The 23,847-nt window shown below is 46.7% G+C and overlaps 2 protein-coding genes across 8 annotated transcripts in view; one reads left to right on the forward strand and one right to left on the reverse strand.

The window, feature by feature from the left end:
• Positions 1–340: 340 nt before the first annotated feature.
• Positions 341–3,345, reverse strand: LOC147697791 (uncharacterized). Of its 2 annotated transcripts, none has more exons than XM_086934469.1 (3): positions 3,235–3,345; positions 1,347–1,545; positions 341–863 (listed from the first exon to the last, which is right to left on the reverse strand). In XM_086934469.1, exons 2-3 carry the CDS (start codon positions 1,534–1,536, stop codon positions 358–360), a joined length of 696 nt encoding a protein of 231 aa, XP_086790595.1. In that variant the 5' UTR covers positions 1,537–1,545; positions 3,235–3,345; the 3' UTR covers positions 341–357. The 2 variants fall into 2 exon arrangements, with proteins under 2 accessions (XP_086790595.1, XP_086790594.1); XM_086934468.1 differs by having other exon boundaries at positions 1,347–1,548; positions 3,235–3,343.
• TBC1D23 (TBC1 domain family member 23) overlaps positions 3,269–23,847 on the forward strand; it is a 714,314-nt gene continuing 693,735 nt past the window's right edge. For 2 of the 6 annotated variants that reach the window (XM_086934462.1, XM_086934465.1), the window contains exon 1: positions 3,371–3,503. The gene's annotated coding sequence lies outside the window, so the exon portion shown is untranslated. Of the gene's footprint in view, positions 3,508–23,847 lie in introns of all 6 variants that reach the window. The other 4 variants (XM_086934466.1, XM_086934463.1, XM_086934467.1 and 1 more) reach the window with 4 other exon arrangements.

A 23,847-nucleotide genomic window follows, 5' to 3' on the forward strand; every position in this document is an offset into this window, starting at 1 on the left:
CCTCCCTCTGTCACCTCACCCTGCCTGTGTGTCAGCCCCGGGTGAGACAGCTTCCTGACACACACAGCCGCCCCCAAGCACTTCACAGGTCGTTAAAGGCCATTTGAATGCTAATGAGGCTTTGTTGTATTCCACCTCATCTTAGGCCCCTGCAGCTCCACTCTGGCTAAGTGAGAATCGCCCGACCCTGGCCCCCACATAGCAGCAGAGACTCTCAGAGTTGCGCTGCAGCAGACAATCTTTAAAAGAAAAAAAAAATACATTGGTAGGATGTCTGCAAGGTCCGTGGGCCGCCAGGGAAGGCTTGCCGGGCCGCCAGGGAAGGCTTGCCGGGCCGCCTCTGGCCCGCGGGCTGTACTATGAGTACCCATGCTCTAGGATGACGTGGTGAAAGGAAGGCATGTTTTTGTCCTTGATATTTGGATTTAAGCGGGGACACCAAACAAGTTCATTTTCACGTTCTGATGCGTCATTTTTAGTTGTGGATTTTTGATGAAGGACACTAGCCATCCCTGCTAAAAGGGCCAGGTTTTCAAGTTTCTGCAAACTCACCCGCGAACTTGCATCACCAGGCTGAGAAGTTATGCTTTCAGCATGAGCTTTCTTACCAACTCTTATATAATCCAGTGCACTCTGCTTGGCTTTTTTGTCCTTGCATCTTTTCTCTGCAATTTCTTCCTCTTGTAGTTCGCGTAACCCCCTCTTAAGTCTACCAGCGCTTCCCCGATTGCCACAGTCCATTAACATCTGCTTTTCCTCCAGTGCCCTTTGAAGTAACACCTGTTTTAGACCCTCTGTTGTGGCAGAATAGCTTGCAATTAGCTCTTGAAAAATATCCTGAATCATTAGACACTGTTTCTTAACTAACAAAAAAGCAAGAGAAAAAAAATATTTACATATAAACTTCAAAACAGATAAAAACACATTGACCACTTGCAATATATATTCACGCTCTAGCCATAATATTTAAATAAAGAGGTATTGATAATAAAGGACAAATGTACAATCTATCCATAACCAAGTAAGTAAGTTTTCCTTAATAGACAGTACACATTGTAAGCCTGAACTTGAACCTCCTGAAAAAAGTTGCCTAAATAAAATAGTTTATCCAAAAATGGCTGCCTTATAGTAGTGCCACAAGCTAAACGTTTCAGTCCTTTTCATAAGTGTTACATTTGTCTCTGGAGAGCAATCCAAGGCATATGTGGGGACATGCATGTTCATTTTTACTGTCCATTATTGGATTAATTAATCACAAATGTAGGTTTTTACTGAAACAGGTTGGTAATTTGTACCGTTATCCTGCAGTTGCAAACTTATTATAAAGGTTTACTTATTGTGCTTACCAGATGATTGGAACAGAATCATAGCTTTAAAATCTCTCTCTTCGGTGATTGGCCGACCAGCTTCATCTAGATTTTCGACCAGCCATTTACAAAGAACTTCCCCGGGATTGTCCAAAAGCAGGAAGTCACCATCTTTTCGAACACACACAGAATGATCGCAAGTGAAAAACAGGACGTTGAATGAAACCATGATTATGTCCTGCTAGATATAAAAATCAGGAATTAGTTTGTATGTGGTTTCAGAGGTAAAATACAAAGCATATCAAACTGATTAACAGATTTAATTGGAGAAAAGCACCCCAAAAAGTACACTGACCTGGTGCAATTTCTATCTAATATGCCTAGATTTTGGACTACAAAGAAGTGTTGGGCATGCACTGAAGGCCATTGAGGAAATTACCTAATAATCAACTTTATTTTTGGAGAGCCAGAGTGTATGCTTAGGTCTTGCTGCTCAGGGCATATAGTAATAGAAAAGTAGAGGCATTGTGAGAGAAATAGAAGAACTATCAATAAGTGAACTTTCACACGGGGTTTGTGACGGGAAAGTTACCTATCCCCACAGATGCATAGGGAGTCAGATGCCTGCTACCCTCTGCCCACCGGCACCCCAACATGAAAGGACAAGCGTTAAAAATGCAATAGGTTTTATTAAGCTAAAGGTATTAGCTTTGCTAGTAGTACGTTAATTGTGCAATATGTAACGGCTTTATAAATGAAACAAAAAGACATTACAATGACAAATACATAAAGCAAAAGCATTGGCATAGCCAATAGGTCTCCCCTCTGGGACCTTATAAGTGTTGTGGCAGATGTAACAAGACCGGCTTCATTTATACAGAGATCTTAGCGGTCAAGGTAAATTAGCACAAACAGGGAATACGTAATTGGCCCGGTCTCAATAATATATACAAACGAGTTAAAAACATTGCATGCACATGGAACGAAACCAGAATGATAGCCAGTTTTGCGAAAGTAGATATTGCAAGATGTTGGAATGCGTCCGACTACGTTTCCTAAATAGGGGGTAAACCTCAATCGCCACAGGCAACCAGCCCTTTCAATTACACAAATAGCAAACAAAATAAGGAACCAGCATTACAACGGCTAAGTTATTTGAAGCATTTATCCTTATGCTTTGAAACGTATCCATGAAAACTGCCAGTGTTTTAGAAGATGTGCTGCTCTGCACACTACACAACTTGGGGAACGTGACCAGGATTCAACAATAGAGCACACATTCATTTAGTAATGAAAGCTCACTACAAGTTGAAAGGACACAAGTAATGCTCAACAATATACAGTATTCACATAAATAAATGCGTTTAGCGATTGACAACTTTTCAGTAGATCGAAAACTGTTCAATTTGGTCGAGAATCTAGAATACACGCAGGTGCACTTGGAACCAGCATGGGACCTACAATACACGGGTAGTGATTTATTTTTCCTTACGGCGAAGAACTTGCTGTAAAACACATTGTTTAGGCATTATGCAATTTTAAACAAATTACACAGGCACGCACTACGTCACACAAAAATACACATGCTCAAACACAAAAGGTGAATATTAAACAAGCAGGCAGGCTGATACAGACAAACATCAAACACACATAATGCACACACATTGCAGCACAGGCATTCATTATAACACGTACGAAGCACACACATGCAGGGAGCTGCGTCTGAATTTGGCCCCTTAATGAAAACTCGTGCTTTCCGAAAAATGAGGAAGCTGGTCTGGGACGGAAATTGAACAACTGGGACCGAGAGCGGAGGATCGATGCTGCTCTTTTTTAAGAAAGGCAGCGCTATGCATGGGGGCTCTGACCCAGGATGGGCGCGTGCAGATATAGCGTGGAGCTTGCCCCGATGGACTGCAGCACTTACCTGAGTATACGCTGGAATCGATTAAGGAAGTGGAGTTGGGAAAATAAAGAGACCGATGCCAATCCATCGGTCCCTTTTCCATTGCACTCACGACGGTCTTCGATCTTGCCGCAGAACAATGACGTCACTTCCGGCGCTCCCGGATGTGCGTAAGCTTTTGCAAGAGGAATCCTCCGGCTTCAGATAGATGCAAAGGTGAGAGAGCTGCTCTCCATTGAGGACCTGCGGTTCGAGTCCCTGCCAGCCGGCAGGCAGACTGTTGGTTTACAGTAGGTGATTTTGGTATTGTGTTCGAGGCAGCTGTGCTTTTTAAAAATGTATTGTAGTATTGTGATGGAGTGAATTCGGCAGTCACAATGACGACAAAGCTTGTTTTCCTTTGCAAGACCTATTCCTCGAGCCATGAGAAGGTCTGTCCCCAGTTGTTTAATGAGTCTAACATTTGGATTCCACTAAACTATGAGGCAGATTTACAAGAACCTTGCGCCACTTTTCCCATGTTAAAAGTGACGCAAAAGTGGCGCAAGGGGCTTGTAAATCTGCCCCTCTGTGTTTATGGAAATACTCTATGAAGGAAGTGCAGCCTGGGGGTACAGAAAGTATCATTTGCAATCACAGCAGCGCCTCCCGGCTTTCCGCATTCATAAACAGTTTGGGGGTTTGTAGGGCTTTTGGATTTTAGGGCGTACATGGTCATTTTAGGGTTGAGGGTGGGTTTGTGTTTTGGGGGGCCAGGTGTAATTTAAGAGTTTAGAGCATGTTTGGGTTTGGGGTGTGAGGGTTAATTTTAGGGTGTGTTTGGGTTTTAGGGTACAAGGGTTAATATTAGGGTGTGTTTGTGTTTGGTGTGTAAGGGTTAATATGGGGGTTCAGGGTGTGTTTGGGTTTTGGGGTGCCAGGGTTAATTTTAGGGTTTGGGGGTTCAGGGTGTGTTTGGGTTTTGGGGTGCCAGGGTTAATTTTAGGGTTTAGGGTGGGTTTGAGGTGCAAGGGTTAATTTGGGGGTTCAGGGTGTGTTTGGGTTTTGGGGTGCCAGGGTTAATTTTATATTGGGGATCAGGGTGTGTTTGGGTTTTGGGGTGCAAGGGTTAATTTGGGGGTTTGGGGTGCCAGGGTTAATTTTAGGGTTTAGGGTGTGTTTGGGTTTTGGGGTGCAAGGGTTAATTAGGGGGTTCAGGGTGTGTCTGGGTTTTGGGGTGCCAGGGTTAATTTTAGGGTGTGTTTCGGTTTTGGGTGCAAGGGTCAATTTGGGGGTTCAGGGTGTGTTTGGGTTTTGGGGTGCAAGGGTTAATTTGGGGGTTCAGGGTGTGTTTGGGTTTTGGGGTGCCATGGTTAATTTTAGGGTTTAGGGTGTGTTTGGGGTGCAAGGGTTAATTTGGGGGTTCAGAGTGTGTTTGGGTTTTGGGATGCCAGGGTTACTTTTAGGGTTTAGGGTGTGTTTGGGTTTTGGGGTGCCAGGGTTAATTTTAGGTTTTAGGGTGTGTTTGGGTTTTGGCATGCAAGGGTTAATTTGGGGGTTCAGGGTGTGTTTGGGTTTTGGGGTGCCAGTTAATTTTAGGGTTTAGGGCGAGTTTGGGTTTTGGGGTGCAAGGGTTAATGTTGGGGTTCAGAGTGTGTTTGGGTTTTGTGGTGCAAGGGTTAATTTGGGGGTTCAGGGTGTGTTTGGGTTTTGGGATGCAAGGGTTAATTTGGGGGTTCAGGGTGTGTTTGGGTTTTGGGGTGCCAGGGTTAATTTTGGGGTTTAGGGTGAGTTTGGGTTTTGGGGTGCAAGGGTTAATATTGGGGTTCAGGGTGTTTGGCTTTTGCGGTGCAAGGGTATATTTGGGGCTTCAGGGTGTGTTTAGGTTTTGGGGTGCCAGGGTTAATTTTAGGGTTTAGGGTGTGTTTGGGTTTTGGGGTGCAAGGGTTAATATTGTGGTTCAGGGTGTGTTTGGGTTTTGGGGTGCAAGGGTTAATTTGGGGGTTCAGGGTGTGTTTGGGTTTTGGGGCTCCCAGCTGCAGGAGGTCAGACGTTTATCTGGAATTCATTGTGCAATTATCCAACAGTTTGCATTTTTCTGGAAAACTGAAACCAAAGTGGTGGACGTGCTCTTTAAATAGACAAGCAATTCCTGTTAAAATCACCAGACGCAAAAACATCTTATTGAAAACACAATAATACCTTTGAAGTATTCAGATGCTTATTTTCAAATCACCCCAAAGTCATCAGGAACAATGTCATCTTGTAAAGTTATCGGAGATTCATTTACAAGTCATCCTCAGATCATCAGGAATAATGACACCTTCTGAAGTCAGCATATACTAATTTTCAAGTCATCCTTAAATCATCACGAATAATGACACCTACTAGAGTCATCAGATACTTATTTTCAAGTCATCCTCAAATCATCAGGCTGAGCTTCTGCAGCTCGCTGATGACTTCAAGAGCTTGATGATGTCTGATGACGTGTAAATGACTTCTAAGGTAGTTTGATGATCATCCAATGACTCTGGGATGGCTTCTAAAGTAATCCTGTTTGACCTGGGTTACTGGTCACGGATCACATGCTTATTTCTTTTTTCCATTGCAGTGTTTCAGAGCAACATCCTCCACCCACTGCTGAGTCCTTTGTACAGCACTAACAGTACCATCTTTCGTCAAGCAGTCGTCAGATGTCTGCTTAGGCACAGCACCATGCTTGCTGCCATTTTCTCAGTTTTATGCTTACCTGGACTAACCTTTCAGGACACACTCTTGTATAGTCTAGAGTTAACCCAGGACTTGAAAAATCTGTCATTGCTTACTCCGTGGCAAATACGGAGACATATAAGGCATTGTATATTTGTAGTCCTCTTACGGGTAGACCATAACTTACTGGAAAGTTAGCTGAGTGAGTTAAGCTTCATACTGGTTTCTCCACCAGAGCCTGATTAAACAGTTATCACAAGGCCAACCCCATAATGGATGTACAACTTTTTATTTCTGTGGATGGCTTCGTTCCTCAGAGCTCAAATCTGAGCTATATTGAATGCAAAAATTATACATAAAAAATATTATGTAAATTGGTATTGTAAGCGTTTAGATATCTATTTTACTTATCTGTGACTCTTAGACTTGATGCTTTTACTTTGACAGCACTAAGATCAAAAACTGTTATGCTTGATAAACAGAAACACATGTATCATGCAACGGTGGCTGAGTACCAGTTGCAGGGGTGTGGGATTTAATAAAATATCTACTTGTCCATGGGGCAGGTTGCTTCAGAGAGGTTGGAGAGGTGTGGCTCACTGGTTAGAGGCGGCAGACCCGAGTGCCGAGAACGGCCCGGGACCAGGGTTAGATTCCCGACGCGGCAGGGTCTTGGACCAGGATCAGCGGACTGATAATTCTCGCATCGGTGCCTACTCCGACCAGGGATCACACTCGGCAACTCTGGGCATTAGCTTACCTCATCTCCACAACGGCCCCACACAAACGCCGGGGATGCCTGGTTTCAACTTGGAGACCCCCAGGAGGGACTATCTCACAGGGAAAGCCAGGACGGGTTCCCCAGCGGTCTATAGCGCTACGAGGCCTCCGGGTAGCAGTGCGCTTTACAAGACACAACAATTTACAATTTTTACAATTTCATAAATCTACTTGTCCTGTAACAAAATCCACGTGTCCCTTTGGTGCCATGTAGTGCGGCAACAAATTATGGCAGCAATCTCATTATATATGAGGTCTGATATGGCCTCTCTGATTATGCCAGGGCTCATACCATAGTAGTGCTTGCAATCTCCTTATGTTGCCACGTTTATGCAGATCTACATTAGGGCTGAAGGTAGTGGTAAGCAATAGTTCCAGGGTTAGAATGCCCTTTTGAGTCTGTGCAAACCTACTAACTTGCATGTTTTAAGGGTTTTCAACAACTCTTCTCTAATCTTTTTACTTACTGAGAAATGTTGGAAATTTACTCCTGACAATGGCAGATGTAAACCTTCTTCCAGAGTTAGGGAAAAAGTGGTTGGAGGGAAAGCAAACTTTCACTCAGATTTTCGCATGAGCAAATCTACACATGCACATTTTCTCATGCTAAAATGCAGTTCACAAATATTTTCTAGGAGTACTATTTTTGTCCAACTTCTTTACATTCTTGGGAATTCACGAAAGCCATATAGCTGCACTTAATGCAAGGACATACACCATGGGTGCACTTTTGATACTTTCTTTAATAATTGGGCCCATAATTTGGTCTGTTGTTGACCATGACCTTTTTCGCATTTATTGAAATTCTGTCTCTCTCTCTCTGTATCGGCTGTCGTCACTGTGAGTGACAGCATTCGGCTCCTTCATAAGGAGCATATCGGCACAATGTAGTTTTGTTCAGTGCCAGTAACTACTGTGGCAGAGTGCTTTATGAGACCAAAACAATTTTTGCTTTTGCCAATGTTTGTTATAATGGCGAGGGCCCGGCTTCTCTCACACCAGTAAGGTTTTACGAAAACCATGCCAAAACAGGACACACATTGACAAAACAAAAAAGCTGACCACCAATTTCAGATATACTGGTTTTGTCAATGCTTGTTTGTTTTTGTTTCCCATAATCCTATTGAAACTAATTACACTGATTTTCCATTATAAATATTTTGGGGAAATACTAGCATGCATCAACACGTTACTAAATGATGCTGCAAAGAAATGGTACCTGACATTTTACAGTAGTTTAGCGAAATGTTTTTTTCCTGCTTTCATTTTTTAATGAACATTTTATTTTGAAAGCAAAGAATCATCAATCTTGCTATCAAGGTTCTGCAGATATTTGCATCAAATCGGATAGCATTCTGGGAGCATTATACATAGCCTCATATTGCTAAACTTTGAGAACGTGTGTACACATTTTTATACTGGAACCACTGTCAGTTGTGCAGTCAGAGCTTAGAACATTAACTTAAAGCGCTTACCCTAATAATAAAGGCTTTCAATTAATGAACCATAAATACAGTTTGAACAGCATTAACTTATGGACAGAAATATTACCTTAACTGCAGACAGTGTCCTTCCCCAAAATGGGGTACTGCAAACTGGCATCCAAAGGGTTGATGCTGCAGGGGGTTGAGCCTACTTTTCCCAAGGACAAAAAACAAATGAATACTTGTTGCCCTTGACCCCAAACAATATGTCCTGGGCGTCAGGCTATAGGAATTCCACATCCCTGCAGTTGAGCTTGGCAATTGAAGTTAGTGCTATAAATTGAAAATATTGTACATAGCCCGGTTAATTAGTAGTTCAGTCTATGGCCACATAAAGTGTTGTAAAACTTCTCTCCACCTGTATACGAGCAACACCATGGTAAGTGAGCAGCCCTTTGGTGGTTACAGTTTAACACAAACTTAACCTCTCCAGTCTGCCAAGTCATCAGCCAACCCATAATTACCATTAATCTGTTCACCTCTTCTGTAATCAAACATTCTTCTCCATCTCTCAGACAGTCGCCAAAATCAGCCTGGTAGCTATTCTTTGCTTGGCCAAAAGCAGGCTTAGTATTCCAGCTTTATTGCATATTTTATGCTTTCATGCAAATGGGATTGTGCTTAATAGGCTGTACCTTATGGGTAATTTGGCTTAGTAAGCCAGTGCATCTACAGTATATATCATTAATATTTTTTAAATTTTATTGTTGGTATTTTTAATCGAATACCTAGCCCTGGTGTACAGTGAAGTGTTGTGCATAGCAGAAACATATAGAGCCTGCATGTGCAATTCTCTTTCATGAATAAATGTGGACATATATTGGAAAAGTCCAGCAATTGAGTGGAGAGAGGCTGGGGGAAGAGATTCCATCTGAAAAGAATATGGAGAACAGGTGGGATTTGAGATCTTCTATAAACTGTATCACTGAAGATGCAACCCTGAGGTGTAAAGAAGGGAGGTCATTCTATATATTGGGCCATGAGCTAAAAAAGCCTTTAAACGTTTCCATTCTTTGTTTTTCATTTTGATTTCTAGTTTGGCAAAGGATATTCTATTAGGTTTGTGGATGCTACCAGAAGTGTTTCATATAAAGGCAAGATAGGCACATTTCTTCATTTCCCTTGTATATCACACAGCAAATCTTGAAACGGTTTCTGGCAGAGGGTGAGTCAGTGCAATTCTATCCAAGTCAGAGAGGTTCGTAAAATATCTTTGATTGGTAATTAGTCGAGGTGCTGCATGAAGACTATCATAGATTGGAGGCAAATAAGTAGCCCATTACCTCTGTTGATGCATGATAAGACAAGGGCTTAGTTGTCAGAACGTTTAGGGGGTACTAGGGCAAACAAAAATTACTGGGATCAGATCTTAATAAGAGCCTTTCACCACTGATGTCCTAGGGTTTTACCTTACTGTTGAACAGAAAACAGCTCACCAAGTGTGTGGGACTTGGCCCTTTCCCCAGAAATTTTTTGCTTTTGACCCCTTTTAATTTAGAATGCCCCTATTGAAACAACAGTGTGTATGCTTTGTGTAGTGGAGAAGGACCTGTGTAGTGTAAAACTAGTGTTAAAGTACAGGTACTTCCTACCCCTAACATGGCCGCCACTGACCTCTGCTGCTGCAGCGTGGTCTACATTGGCGCATTCTAGTAGCCAGGGGCTGGCTGGAACCCTCAGGCAATGTAGCCATCTTAGCCTGCCAGCCTGCCCATAGGTAGAGCGGTGGAACCACCTGGAAGCCTCTGGAACCTTCTGGAAGAGGTGAGGTGACACCAACTGCCACTACCAACTGTCAACTGGCACTATAAAAGGAGAGGGAGGGAAACTTTCCTGTGAGAGACTGAGGGAGCACAGACCTGGGGGAGAACCTACGCAGGAGCATTAGGCGGAGGGGCCTAGACAGGGACCTATGACACTGGTAGAGACAGAGCTTAGGCGCTGCCTATCAAGTGTTGAGGGATCCTGAATTTGGCCCCCTGACCTGGCCCGGTGGAAGGGGAACCCCAGGTCGGTTTGAAGGGATCTGGCGGAGGAGACTTGGTATCAACCATCTACTTCAACATTCCCCCTCCTTTAAGGAACCAAGAGACTGAAAATTACAAGGGCGCAAGAAACAGCTGCGCCAAGAAGAAACCAAATCACCACAGGACTATTAAGAAATCAACCTGGAACTGGCGCTGTGTCGCTCCCCGCACCCCCTGACGCCACCTGGGATCCCTTATTCTGGTTTGCCACTGCTGTGTGACCTGTCCTGTGGAACCTGCTAAGAAGCGCTGTCCTTTTTCCACAGAGCGCTACAAAAAGAGACTGTGGCTGTGAAGCGCTGTATCCATCTCACTGCCCTAAGCGCTATTGCTGAGACTGCCCAGCGCTGTAAACTGCCGGAATGGTTGTGCCCCGAGGAGCGCTACATCCCTCAGGTGCTAAGAATTGCTGTGGGCTGAGGCGCCGTGGTAATTGCCCCCCCCCCCCCCGAGAAGTGCTGCAATTCGCTCCCTGGGGTGGAGGCCCTGAGAAGCACTGTCAACCCTTGAAGTGCTGTGCCAAGATAGCGCTGCAATTTCTCCCCGAGCGCTGTGACCGTCTGAAGACTTGCTGCTGAAAGCTCTAGAAGTGCCCTGAGCCGTCTGCTTTCATAGCTGTGCCCTGAGGGGGGAAGTGCCGACCTGTCGTGTGGTATCCCTCGCCCTGAATCGCTAGATCCCAGAAGCGCTACATCTGCTGAGCGCAGTGCCACCGAAAGCGCCGCTCGACATACCTCTGGGCCTGGACATCACCGTCGCGGCCCAGCGCTCTCTTGTGGGCGCCGGTGCCGCTCTTATCGCCCCCTTCAGCGGCACTCGGGCCGGGAGAGGGCCGCCGCGAATTTCAGTCAGGCCGCGCTAGGCCTGAGAAGCCGGGGCACTCGCCCCACGTGACGGGGGCGCCCGGCCGCGTCATTGGCCGCACCCCCGCCGGAAGCCGCGCAGCCATTGGCTGCCGTGCACCCGCCCCCGGCAGCCGCTCGCCGATTGGCTGCTGGGGTCGGGCCCCTCTACCAGCCATCTCCCGATTGGTCCCCGGGCCTGGAGGCCAGGAAAGGTCTGGGAAAAGCCTGATGGGACACCGAAGGGCTCCGTGAGAGAGCAGGAGACCCCTCCACCGGCCAGCGCAAGCCCGGACAGGCCGGGAATCCTCACGGAGGGGGCCCGGAAGAGCGAGAGCCCCCCTCCGACGTGTTGCACCCCCTGAGGCTGGCTGTACCTTCGGCGCTGGGGCCCGAGAAGCCCGGCTGCGCCCCGCGACCGGATCGGCCCCACATCCACCAGAGGGCTCCAAAAGAAGTAAGAGCCCTCCCCACCACCGGAGTCCTCCGCAAGGGCTCCCTGAAGAGCCAAAGACCAAAAGGTAAACCCCGGGGGAAGGAGGGCGGCCACAGAAGTGAACGCGGGGCCCCCAGGGAGATCGAAGGAGGCCCCGGGGCCGCCCCTCCCCTGCCGGGACTGTTGTTGGGCTCTGTTGGCCCCTGTAACTGGAAAAAGGTACTCTGAACTGAGCCAGGAGGATATTTCAGCCCCACTGAACTGCCTACAGAGACCCCTTCCCACAGAAAGGCCATGGGGAAGATACAGAGTGTTTAGTGGCCCGAGGAGATGTGTTATATGCACAAGTCAAGTGAATAGGTTTAATGAAATGCAAAGTTTCCCCAAAATGCCTGTGTCTCCTCGCCTAATGCAAGGTTGGAAGTAATGTAATGCTCATTTGAAGCCTGATGCAGGGCTTATGGGGGGCCAAGGAAATACTTGGGGCCTATCGAAATACTCAGTACTGGCTAAGTAAATGTTTACTCCTGATCCAGGGGAGGAGTATATAAGCTAAATGCCAGCAAATGTAGTCCCTTACGCATAGTGTATTTGTAGCTTAATGAAATGCTTTGTATTTAAAAGAAATGTGCATAATACACTAATGAAATGTACACAACAGAAAATTGAATATACTACCTTTAATGAAATAGGGTGGCTCCTGTTCAATGTTACACCCCCTGAAAGCCTACAGGTGGTTAGGTGTAGCTCTACATGAAACATGCCTAAATGATTCTCATGAATTTCTTGCAGAGGTGGGCTCTATGGAATGTTGATTCTCACCTGCAAACAAGAGTATACCTAATGAAATAGGGAAGTTGTTGAATGTCAATGAAAGCTCAATTTTTGTTCCAGAGGAAGGGTTACTCCTATTCCCTGAAATGTTGATTCCGGACTAAGGAAACGTTTTACCTACGCTTAGGGGATGGTTCTTCCTGCCTGAGTGTTAATGGCCTGTTTAGTCAGGGGAGTGGTGAGATGTTAGTTCGTACCTAGTAGGATGGTTATTCTACCCTAGTTAGGGGTCTGCTGATGCCCTCTTAGATGATAATTTAATCTGTAGGGTAAAGAGGTTACTGCTAGGAAAATGCTTGGCCTTTAATGAAATGTGTTGATGCATAATATGGTGAAATGCATATTGATTGAAAGGTTGATGCATAACTAATGAAAAGTTTTCCTTCAACTGTTAACCTGCTTAATGCTTATTCCTACTAGGAGTGATTCCTAAAATGGTTATTCCTGATTAAGGAAATGATTAATCCATCAAGAGGATGTTTATTCCTAATGAAATGTTTACTTCCACGTAGTGCTATATTTATTAGAAACCTACAGTGATTTATTTACATGTGCTGTTCTGAAACGCTCAGCTTTGCTTGGGGAGTAATAAGTAGAAACCTACTGTTATTTATTGAAGTGCTTTCTGTTGTAAAACGCTCACCCTTGCTTGGTGAGAGGTGGGTAAAAAGCCCACAGGGCTAATAAGATGACTTATCATTTTGGTTGTCTCCTTAATGTATTTGATGCAGGTGCTGACCAGGGGCAAGGCATAGGTCAGGCCTGTGTTTTTACAAAAAATGTATTTATCCAATATTTAATATTTATGGAATATCTAATATTTATTCAACTGAAGTTTAATGCCAAGTGTTGACACACAGGTATCTGAAAAGAGAGCTATGAAGCTAATTTTATGATGAATTCCTAATACCCTGATCCTGCTCTATCTTAATAAAGTTGACTTGAGTTTTTACACAAGCTCACTGGAGTGGTGTCACTAATTGCGTGCCCATGTTTCTGACTCAGTGGTAGAGTGTGCTGTATGGTCGCTTAACACATATGCTTTCGGATGCCTACCCGCTCGTGCCATGCTACCCTTGGGGAGCTGGTGACCCCAGTTCCAACAAAGTACATTCATGTATCTCACTGCCCTCCACAAGGCACAATGAGGACTCTATTACATGAGCAAACACAATGAAATGATGGACAGAGCACTGAAACTTCCAGTCACTCGCCCCCAGTCACAGATCTGGGTTGAATCCATCCATCATTGTTCTTTAGCTCACTTTGCCATACCAGTTCAGATCCAGCCATATGCAAATCAGTATTGACCCTGTTCCTTATGGGAACAGTCCGCCCAAACTTCCAAGCCAGGTCTTCCTTGGACTGGAAACAAGCATCCTGGGACCGGTTTCAGGGTAACACAGAAATTGAAAGGTGCCAGGCACTAATCATGCTAGCACCCTTCGTATTTGCCCTCCCAGCTGCCAAGACACATTCTAGTAGCTTCTCCGTGAAGCTCTTTGCCCAGTAATGTTTGGGTGCCTTTCCTCTGGTTGATTGTAATGTGAAGTGAGTATGTGAAACTTCTTAAATTGATGTCGTAGCTTGAACCGTTTTCCTTAGGTAGTAGCATAATTTTTGGCCACAAACTTCCTTGTTGCATGCACGAACATTTAACTAAGACATATTATTTATGTTTTCTTGTTTTTTCAGTTGTATGCTTTGGTTCTTTGATAAAACCAAAGCATATACAAGTGGCAAGCAACACTCTTAGGACAACAATGTTATTTATATTCTAAACTAAAATGAAATCGATTCAGAGCAAGGGTTTGCACCCTGAACTATGTTCACCCCCCACCTCCAATTGCTCTTAAGTCCAGGTTAATTAATTCCAACCAAGTGTTTAACAGGTTACTGTCCCTCACCACACTTGGACTGGTAACTGATAAACCAGAATGATAACCAATCAGATTTTGGGTTGTTGCATTGGTGGGGAGGGAGTCCGACTATTAATGGCGGTCAGTGATAGGCAATAGAGAAAGCCACGTGTGATCTCTCTTCTCTTGGGTACCATCTATGTCTTTGTCACTTTGATCCATTTGCTTTCACACTAGTAGCAAAGCTGACAAATCTAGTGTGGCAAAACCGCAGTGCCATTGGTTTTTTACTTTCATGTTCTGTTTCCCTGTAGTCTGTGAACTTTAGCACCATTCGATATAAAACCTGGCCTTCTCCTTTAGCCATGGTACTTCCTTATTCACATTCCATCACAAAATATATTGTGCAATTAACGTAACAGTTGCCACCATATCCATTTTAAGTGCTCTTTGAGCATCGAGCACGGTTTGTGCACTACGTTCTCTAAACTGCTTCTGAAACCATTTTATAAAGATCTTAATACATAAAGAGCTACTGTCACTCCCATTTTGACTTAGTTCTGTATATAGTGTAATATCAGTGAACTGAATTTTTTTTCTGCACCCAAGTTATCTTTCAACGCTCAAAATGCAAGTTCTCTAATACCTATTAACAGAGTTTTGATCTGTAGACATTCTTCCCCAATATGGAACTTCATGACATTGAAAACCTGCAACATAAGTTTAGTGGTTGGGTGTATGAATAGGGAGCAGGTCAACTCTGTGGGCTGATGAAAAGTAAATTTGTGGATATTCAAAAATATTTACATCGGTATTCCACACACAATTTGTGCATATAGTCTCATAATGAAAAAAATAATGATATGCAGATTTGTTGTGAAAAGACAGTCTTATACATTGGTCGCTGGGTCGGAATTCCTTAGTTACAGAAACGTAACCCTGTTTTTCCTATCTCTAGCTGTCAGATTTATTATGGTATGGGTGATTTTGGAGCCCAAGAACAGAGCATGATGATAATTGGTGATGAAAAAAACCCCGGGAATAGCTAAAAGAACAAAAAGAGCCCCTGATTATAACTTAGCCACAGGGTCAGACTATGGCTTAGACACATGTATGAGAATAGATGTAGAAAATACCCCAAATAAAAGTGCAACTACTAAGCCCAGGAAGAGAGCTTATGATAGTTGGAGAGATAAGGTAAGAGTAGAGACCAACCCGCTAGGAAGGGAGCAAAGAAGAACTGGAAAACAGAATGGCATAGGACTTAGTAGGAGTGGGCTTGGGAGATAGGAAAGTGAACTAGATATCCATAAACACCCGTGACCAAAGGCACACTCCGTCCAGTGTGGCTGGGGCAGGAAAGTAGGTGGTAATGGGGTGCGGGAAGCAGAACACAAAAAAAGAAAGTAGAAACTCTAGGTTAAGATTTCAACAGCCTATGGGTGTTTATGGAACCTGACCTAGACAATACCAGCGGCAAAAGGCATAGCAAGCTGAACCCTTTAAATAGGTCCAAGTTACTTGAGATATTCTCAAAATGTCCTAGTCTGCACACAGTATCCTCCTATGACTTAAAGCAGGTAGGGGTTTTGGAAAGTAAAGCAGGTACAGAGGTGACAAGGATCCAATTCTATCCAGCATTAGTTAGAACCATCTTTCAAAATGCTGAAAAAGACCAGAAAACACGGGGCATAAAAATCTCAATGTATGTAGAGCTCGAATCTGAGTGTTCCAAGAGTGGGATTCCTATAATGCCATAGGGGTCTCAAATAAATCAAGTTGGACTGGACACATTGGGTGTTCTGCTCAAGACCCAGCATATACTAAATGAGAGAGAGAGAGAGAGAGAGAGAAGGGTCCTTGAAAATCACCTTCCCTCTAGGAGGCCACCATAACAAGGGTCAGCATCTGCTATACCAGAATAAGATTGCTCCTCTGAGATGGGAAGAGGAAGATCAGGATGAATGGGATGAATTAAGTGATATTGACTAGGGATGGCATTTAATGCACAGAATCGCATTGTTTTCCTGGAACACAAATGGTCTAAACAATGTTTTGAAACATCAAATATTCGAACAAATCTGTAGGAAATTTCAGTGTTTCCATGAAACATTGCTGTGCACTGAGCACCCGCGATCAGATGGGTTCCTTCAGGTTTCAAAGGGCGTCTCAAATAATCCCCTTAGGATGTCCCTCTGGGGGCATGTTAACGTTAATATCAACAAAGATTGCCTCTAAAAAATGGAAAATTAACACCTGATGTAATTGGATCCTAGCTTGAGGAGTCATTTTGTTCAATGTCTAGAGTGGCTTTTATTCTGTCATTGTCCTTAACATTTAAATGCAAGTAAAGAATCCTCCTGGTTATGAGGGGAATATGGTTATATTTAAGGAGGATCTGGTTAATTGTACCTGCATCCTTTGCTTGTAATGTTAGGTCATTTTAATCACACATTTATTCCTGGGATAACTGATCAAATGAATGAAGATTTACTATCTACTTTTAGTATGCATTTTGGTAGTTTTCTGGTGGATGTGATGTCGGCGAGAGATACTGCTCCATTACATTTCATCACCACAAATGGTTTTGTCAGTCTTAAACTTCGAATACCGAGATTCATTGGCAAGGAAAACCTTTCTTTATGTCAACCAGTACTGCCCTAATGATTACTTATTTGTCCAAGCCTGGGCTTACAGTCATGTGGAGAAATTTGAGGTCCAAAAGGTTGTAGGGATTGATCATTATCCCCGGAGTACAACTTTAAACTTGGGCATTATCTGAAAAAGAAATCAAGTGCTTCCTCTAAAAATCTGCTTTCCGAGAAGTTGAAGTACGAGTATATCAGAGAAGTACTTAAATCGGTTAAAGGTTTTCCAATAGGAGAATAATGCTTTTAAAGAAGATGAGATATTCTCAGACTTTATTTTTTGGTATGAAGAAATAATAAACCAAGTGGTTGCGTGTTTAATGGTGGAGCTCAAAGTATTTAACAATAAAAAAAAATAATCGAAATAAGTCAGAAAACCAAATAAAGTATCTTTGGTTTGATGCAAAATACAGAAATTTGAAAGGGCGTATAAGGAAATTGGAAAGGTATATAAGGCATTCACAGACTAAAGAGGGTAAAATCAGACTTATTGACAGTAGGAAAAACCTTAAGTTTGATAGCTACTGAAAAGCGGACCCACCAGAAAAAAGCTGGACAATCATGCTAGAAACAATAGAGACAAACAATATTAGAGTCTGGAAAATAGGACAACATGGTCCAGAAAAAAGCATGGGAAAGCTGAAATGTCATGTGGGAAAAAGAAGCATGGGTCTCGTACATGGAGGAAATGTATAATAAAGATTTGTCAATCTTCCCGCAACCAGCTACTCTTAACATAAATGGTGGAAAGTAAGAATCATTTTCTTTAGAAACTATCAAAAAGACAAACACGTTGTTAAAGCTTACAAAAGCAGCTGGTCCAGATATTTTGCCAGCAGTAATAATGAAAACAAATATTGACTTGTGGTCGATCCTGCTTCATCGATTATTCCAGAATATTCTCTCTACAGGCATTTTTCCAGACATTTGGAACAGGGCGGTGATCCAACCCATGCACAATAAGGGTTCCAAATCTTCCCTAGGAAGCTATAGGGTAACAAACCTGTTGGACGTGTGTGGAATAGTTTTTTCTGTAATCCTCCTGGGGTTATTGAAAGACTGGACAGAAGTGAATTCAATAATCACCATAGAGCAAGCTGGTTTTAAGAGCGGACATTCGCCCCAGATCACTGCTCTAGTTTATGGCCAGCATCTAAAAAAATCACTGGAGCAATGTGAATATTTTGTTCCCTCATTCGCCGACTCGCCACCCATTCCTTCTAACTAGTCCACCACTGGGCTTTTTATCTCATAAGCTGGTTAAAGAGAGGAGGCATAAACTCCACCTATTTTTGAGTCTGGCCCCCAAACAATCGGTCCTTCTTGACCATCTGAGACAACAGGTGTGTCCACCTCTTACTCTATTTCCGACCTGGAATCCCACATAATAACTACCAGCGAGATCGGATGTCATGTGAAATAATATTTACCCAAAACATAGAAGAAAGGGTACCAAAAATCCTCGATTTCTCTTAGTGTGATCTGAAATATCAAGCTTAGCCGTGTACCTCATAGCCAATATCCAGTCCATTAATTTAGGGCTAAGTGGTGAGACCCACAACTTACATATCTCTCTACGAGCCAGTAAGATGGCGTAAAAAGTAAGTTTTACATTATCATTCATGCATTTATCCTCTAAATCAAATCTCCCTGTTATTATTAATTCGGGGCTTACCTCCATTCGCAGATTCAGGACTTGAAACAGACAGTTACTTACTTCCAGCCAGAATTGTCTTATATTTGGGCAAAAGACAAACATGTGTAGATCATCCACATTAGGGGTCTTGCATTTCGGACACCCCACTACGCCACCAACTTTGAATTTTGACAATCTGCGAGGGGACCAATATGCCCTATGGATGGTAAACAAAAGATTTCGCCTTAAATTTGCAGGTTTAACAATACTGTAAAGCACAGCCATTGTTACATGCCATTGGTTCTCTGTCGCGATCTTCAGCAAGCATTCTTTCCACAGAGCCTCCGCAAGCAGGAAAGGGCCATCTTCCAATTCCAATATCATCCAATACCACGTGGCCACCTCCTTCTTGAAGGTCCCTTCTGTTCCAAGCTTTAACTCAGTCATTTTGTCTCCCAATTACATTTCCTGAATCGTTTGCCCAACTCTGAATCTGCAAATATTTATATCTTGAAAAGACCTGTCCCCACAGTTGCTGGCAAAGGCCCCAAGTCACCAATTTACCCTCCTGAAACAAATCCTTCCATCTCTGCAGAGCGTCCTTTTTTTAGCGGAAGAGCCAAAGCATCCTTTGTCCAGAATGGAGCTCCAGGCGAATCCCATATTGGGGCCATATAACTAAAATACGGTAGTTTTAATAGTCTTCTTATTTTATACCAAACCTCCGCCAAGCCCCGAAGGATCTTAAGTCTAACTTTTTTGAAAAATGTAGGGTCTGCAAACTTATACAAAAAACCAAATCATTCTATCCACAGCTTTACAGCATCACACCAAATATTTCTCCGATCGTTGATATAGTTAGAGTACCCAACAGCATCCTACAATTCTTTAAACAAAAAGCCCATTCATACATTTGCAAATCCGGAGCCACCAGGCCACCTTTATTAACTCTCCTCCTTAGCTTTTTCCATGAGAGTCTTGATCCCTTTGATGCCCAAATAAGACACTATCTCACTCTGTAATTTAGCCATCCATTCCTTTCTGAACCCAAGGGGGATAGTCTCAAACAAAAATGTAACTTTTGGCACAATCACCATCTTCACTAGATTGGTTCGGCCATATAATGACAACGGAAGATTCATCCACCCTTTAAGAGCGGCCGAGACTTCTTTCTTTATCTTAAAAAAATTAGCTTTAGTGAGGTCCCCGATATTTTGAGTTATCCTAACCCCCAAATACCTCATTTCTGTTTTACTAATTAACCTTTCCGTATTTAAGTTCCAGACCATTATCTCAGTTTTGTCCTGATTTATCTGGTAGCCTGAGACTGTTCCAAATTCCTTAGTTATTCTCACCACATTTTTTAAAGTCTAATGCAATTTAGAAGAATAGATGATAATGTCATCTGCATACAGACCCATTTTTTTTTGACCAGTCGCCAACTACAAACGGGGGTATCTTCTCAGAGCTTCTGATTCTACAGGCTAGTGGCTCTATATATAAATTAAACAACAAGGGTGACAAAGGGCACCCTTGTCTTGTTCCACGCATCACTTTAACGGGCTGGGTTAATATACCATTAACCAAAACACGTGATGTCGGGGAGCAATACAAAGAGAGGAGGGATTCAGGGAAATTTTTGCCTAGGTTAAGATGCTGCAAAAGTGCTTTTAAATAAGCAAAGTTGAGGGCGTGGCCAAGATGGCGGCGTGAGCGGACGTGCTTTGTCGGAGCTCCCGCCGCCGGCCGCTAACTATAGCATATTTCCCAGCAAACGCCCTGAACCGAGCACTTCCCCGGCGGGCCTGAGGCCAGCATTGCTGTGGGGGGGTGCAGGACGGCTGTACGGCCGGTTCCCGGCGCGGAACCCCGGCTGGACCCGGCCCGGAGACCTGGTGGCGCTGAGGGCCTGGAAGGAGCGCGGCGAGTCGAAGGTGCCAGTGCCCGGCGGCTGCTACGACGGCGAGCCCGGCCCGCGCTGCTGAGCGCGAGGCCCCCGTGATCACCTGTCGGGGGCTTCTGCGGGCTCGCCTCGCTGACCTGCAGCTTGTCGGAGTGCCTAGCCGGTGGTGGTCAACTACGGACCCGGCCTTGGTCGAGCGGGGGAACCCAGGACTAGGAGGTGAGAAGCGGCGGTGGAGGGGGCCCCCACCCCCTTCGGCCCAGCGGACTCCCTTTCACGTGGGACCACCGGGGAGACAGCGGAGGCCGGCGGGCACCCCCGCAGGCACGTCCTCTAACGGCACAACCCGGCGGCAGTCTGGGGCGACCGAGACCACGATCCGCCGGCGCTGGGCCTATCAGCGTGGCACCCGCGGCCACCGGTCCCCGCCTGCAGCACTGCCCCAATCCTTGGCTGAATCTGCGCGCCTAGACTTCCAACGGGAGAGGTGGTGGCCTGTCGGCGCGGGGGGCGTGGAGAGGATCCACGGGGGCCCCGCACGTGGCGGGACAGCACGAGAACTCTAAACCTGCCCGTCGTGGTGGCGCTGACGCTGGGGACACCCACGCTGGTAGCCGAGCCCTCCCGACCGCGGGCCCCTTGCTGCGAGGAGGCCCCTGTGACCATACTGAGCTCCCACCCTCTGGACAGGACAACGCGGTGTGCCGCGGGCGCCATCTTGGGCAGCTTCCCGCCTGGCCTGGCCGGCGCTTCCCGCCTTGTCCTCTGGACCCGGCTCCACTGCACCCATCACGCGGCCCCCACGGTGCCTTGCTGCAGATTCGTGGAACAGCGACACCACACCGCTCACCCGGGGTGACGACGGGCTAGGAGGAACGCGGAGGTGCCACTCACATTGCACTGGTTGTCCCGGCCCCGGAGCGGCGCCCACAAGGCCCGAGGATCGATCTGCGGCCGGCAGAAGGAGATACCGGCGGACGCGGCGTGGGGCTCTGGGGCGGTATGTCCGGCGGGAGGCCCAGGAAGGACCGCACCATTAAGGATCACTTCACCCCCCCCTACCATGGGGAAGCGGAATGGCCCCGCGGGGTCAAATCCCCGGGGAGACACGGACAAGCAGCCGGTGGCCTCGTCGCCCCCTGGGGGAGCGGACCCCGAGGCTCCAGTCACGCGGTCCTTTCTGGAGTCCCTGTTCACTGGGCTGAGAGAGGACATCCATGCCCTAAAGAAAGAGCTCCAGGACGAGATCAAAGAGGTCCGCCGCGACACCGATGCCATAGGGGAGAGAGTGGCAGACCTGGAAACGAAGAGCGACACACGGGACGCCGAAATAGAGGCCCTAAGGCAGGAGCTGGCCCGCATCCATGACCAGCAGGTGGATCTCCAGACACATGCCGAGGATCTGGAGAACCGCTCCCGGCGGCATAATATCAGGATCCGAGGAGTGAAACTGGCCCCGGACACGGAGGACCTCTTTCGGTTCACACAGGGTCTCTTCAACCACATCTTGGGCCGACAGGCGGACGCCCCCCTGCGACTAGACAGGGCCCATCGGACGGGCCCGCCGAGAGCCGATGCAACGCACCCGCCTGACATCCTGGTGTGCGTACAGGACTTCAGGACAAAAGAGGAGATCCTAAGCAAGGCACGCCGCATGGAGAGTATCACCTTCGGCGACCATTCCCCGGCACTTTTCCAGGACCTGGCTGCACTTACCCTAGAGAAACGGCGCACCTTTCGGCCAGTAACGGCGGAACTGAGACAGCGCAACATTTCCTACAGCTGGGGGCACCCCTTCCGCCTGGTGTTTCGGCTTGGCAACGTCCTCCATCAGCCGCGCACCCTCAGAGACGCCTGCCGCGTGCTGGGCCTGGAGGAACCGGTGGTCGACGATGGGTCACCGGGAGAAAAGACTTCTAGCGAGGCTGGCCCAGGTCGCTGGCAGCAGCAACGGCGCAGACGCAGGCCGAGACGCCCCGCGGCGACTGAGATAGAGGAGGGGCAGAGGGCTGCGGTGGAAACGGTGGCGCAGGGCCTGGTGCCGGCAAACAAGGCCTGACCGCTGGGAGAGCGACGCACTGGTTCCACAAGCCATGGTTGGTTCGGGCTAATCTAGTCCGGCGGCGGGGGCGCGCACAGAGCGCTCCTTGGTCTTCCCTGATGGTGCCTCTGTCTCTTCGTCTGTGGCGGAGTGCTTCGAGCGGGCTGGCCTGCTTGCGACGCCACCACTGCCCCCACTCTACGGACTTACCTTACCACGGGTCCAGCGGCCACGTGCCTGGACCTGGGACAATGATGGACCACATTTTTTTGCCGGTTGGGGAGACGGGTTGGGTAGGGGGGCGGGCACGGGGAGTTGGATGGGAAGCGTTTGCACCGAGGGAGGGGGGGATCCAGGCGGGGAGGTTGCTCCGGTTGAGCAGGGACTGGGGGGGGCTGTCGGGGATGGGGGGGAGAGGGGGGAGGGGCGGGGGGGCTCTCCTTGTCCAGGGGGTGCTGACATCACGGGAGGGGCCGACGGGGCTCCCGGCGCTGTATCTTCCGCGACCCGCTGGCCTACGGTCACGGCCTCCGGGTGGGCTTGGCGTCTTTCTCACTATCCCAGACATGCCACGACATCTCACAGTGCTCACGCTTAATGTGCGGGGCCTCAACAGTCCGAACAAGCGCAGGGCGATACTATCATGTCTCGAACGCTCTAAGGCGGATATCTGCCTTCTTCAAGAAACGCATCTTCTGCGCAGCGACCAGCATAGGCTCAAATCCCGTGCTTTTCCATGGCAGTTCTTCTCATCCTCCCTGAAGAAAGCGGCGGGGGTGGCGATCCTAGTGGCTAAATCCTTTGAGGGAAGGGTTCTACAGAAAGAGGCCGAAATTAAAGGGCGGCTTCTGCTCTATAGCTTCCAAATTGCAGGCCACACCTTACTAGTGGGCTCTGTTTATGGCCCGAATGAGGGGCAGGAAAGGTTCTTACATACAGCTCTAGAGACCGCTACATCCACCACACACACTCACTTGCTGCTGGGGGGGGACCTCAACATCGTATTTCATAAAACAGCGGACCGCTCAGGCCAAAGATCCGGGCAGGTAGGGGCACTCACGGCAGCAGGGCATGCACACTTAGCAGACTTGGGCTTCACCGATTTATGGCGACACACACACCCCCTGACCACTGCCTACACGTATTACTCGGCGGCACACAAAACATATGCGAGACTGGATTACTTTCTGGGCTCCTCTCAACTGGCGTTACAGGTCGAGGGAGTGGAGATACTGCCGGCCGCACTCTCGGATCACTCCCCGGTGGTGGCGACGCTTCGGGTGGGAGCCATGCCAGCTCCACAACGCCACTGGAGGCTGCGAGACGGTCTCCTACAGCTGCCCGACACCCAGACCCGGCTCACAGCCGCGATTCGCCACTTTCTGGAGCACAACGCCAATGATGACACCACGAAGGCCACCCAGTGGGCGGCCCTCAAAGCAGTCCTGCGCGGGGA

Source organism: Lissotriton vulgaris, chromosome 8 (assembly GCF_964263255.1).
Source record: "Lissotriton vulgaris chromosome 8, aLisVul1.2, whole genome shotgun sequence".
Lineage (NCBI taxonomy): Eukaryota > Metazoa > Chordata > Amphibia > Caudata > Salamandridae > Lissotriton > Lissotriton vulgaris.

Bases quoted from the DNA above. Each gene is read 5' to 3' on its own strand.
- LOC147697791 (XM_086934469.1), bottom strand. From the start codon at position 1,536: ATGGTTTCATTCAACGTCCTGTTTTTCACTTGCGATCATTCTGTGTGT. The intron at 864-1,346 runs GTAAGCACAATA...CTTTTTTGTTAG, and splicing joins GATTCTGTTCCAATCATCTG to TTAAGAAACAGTGTCTAATG.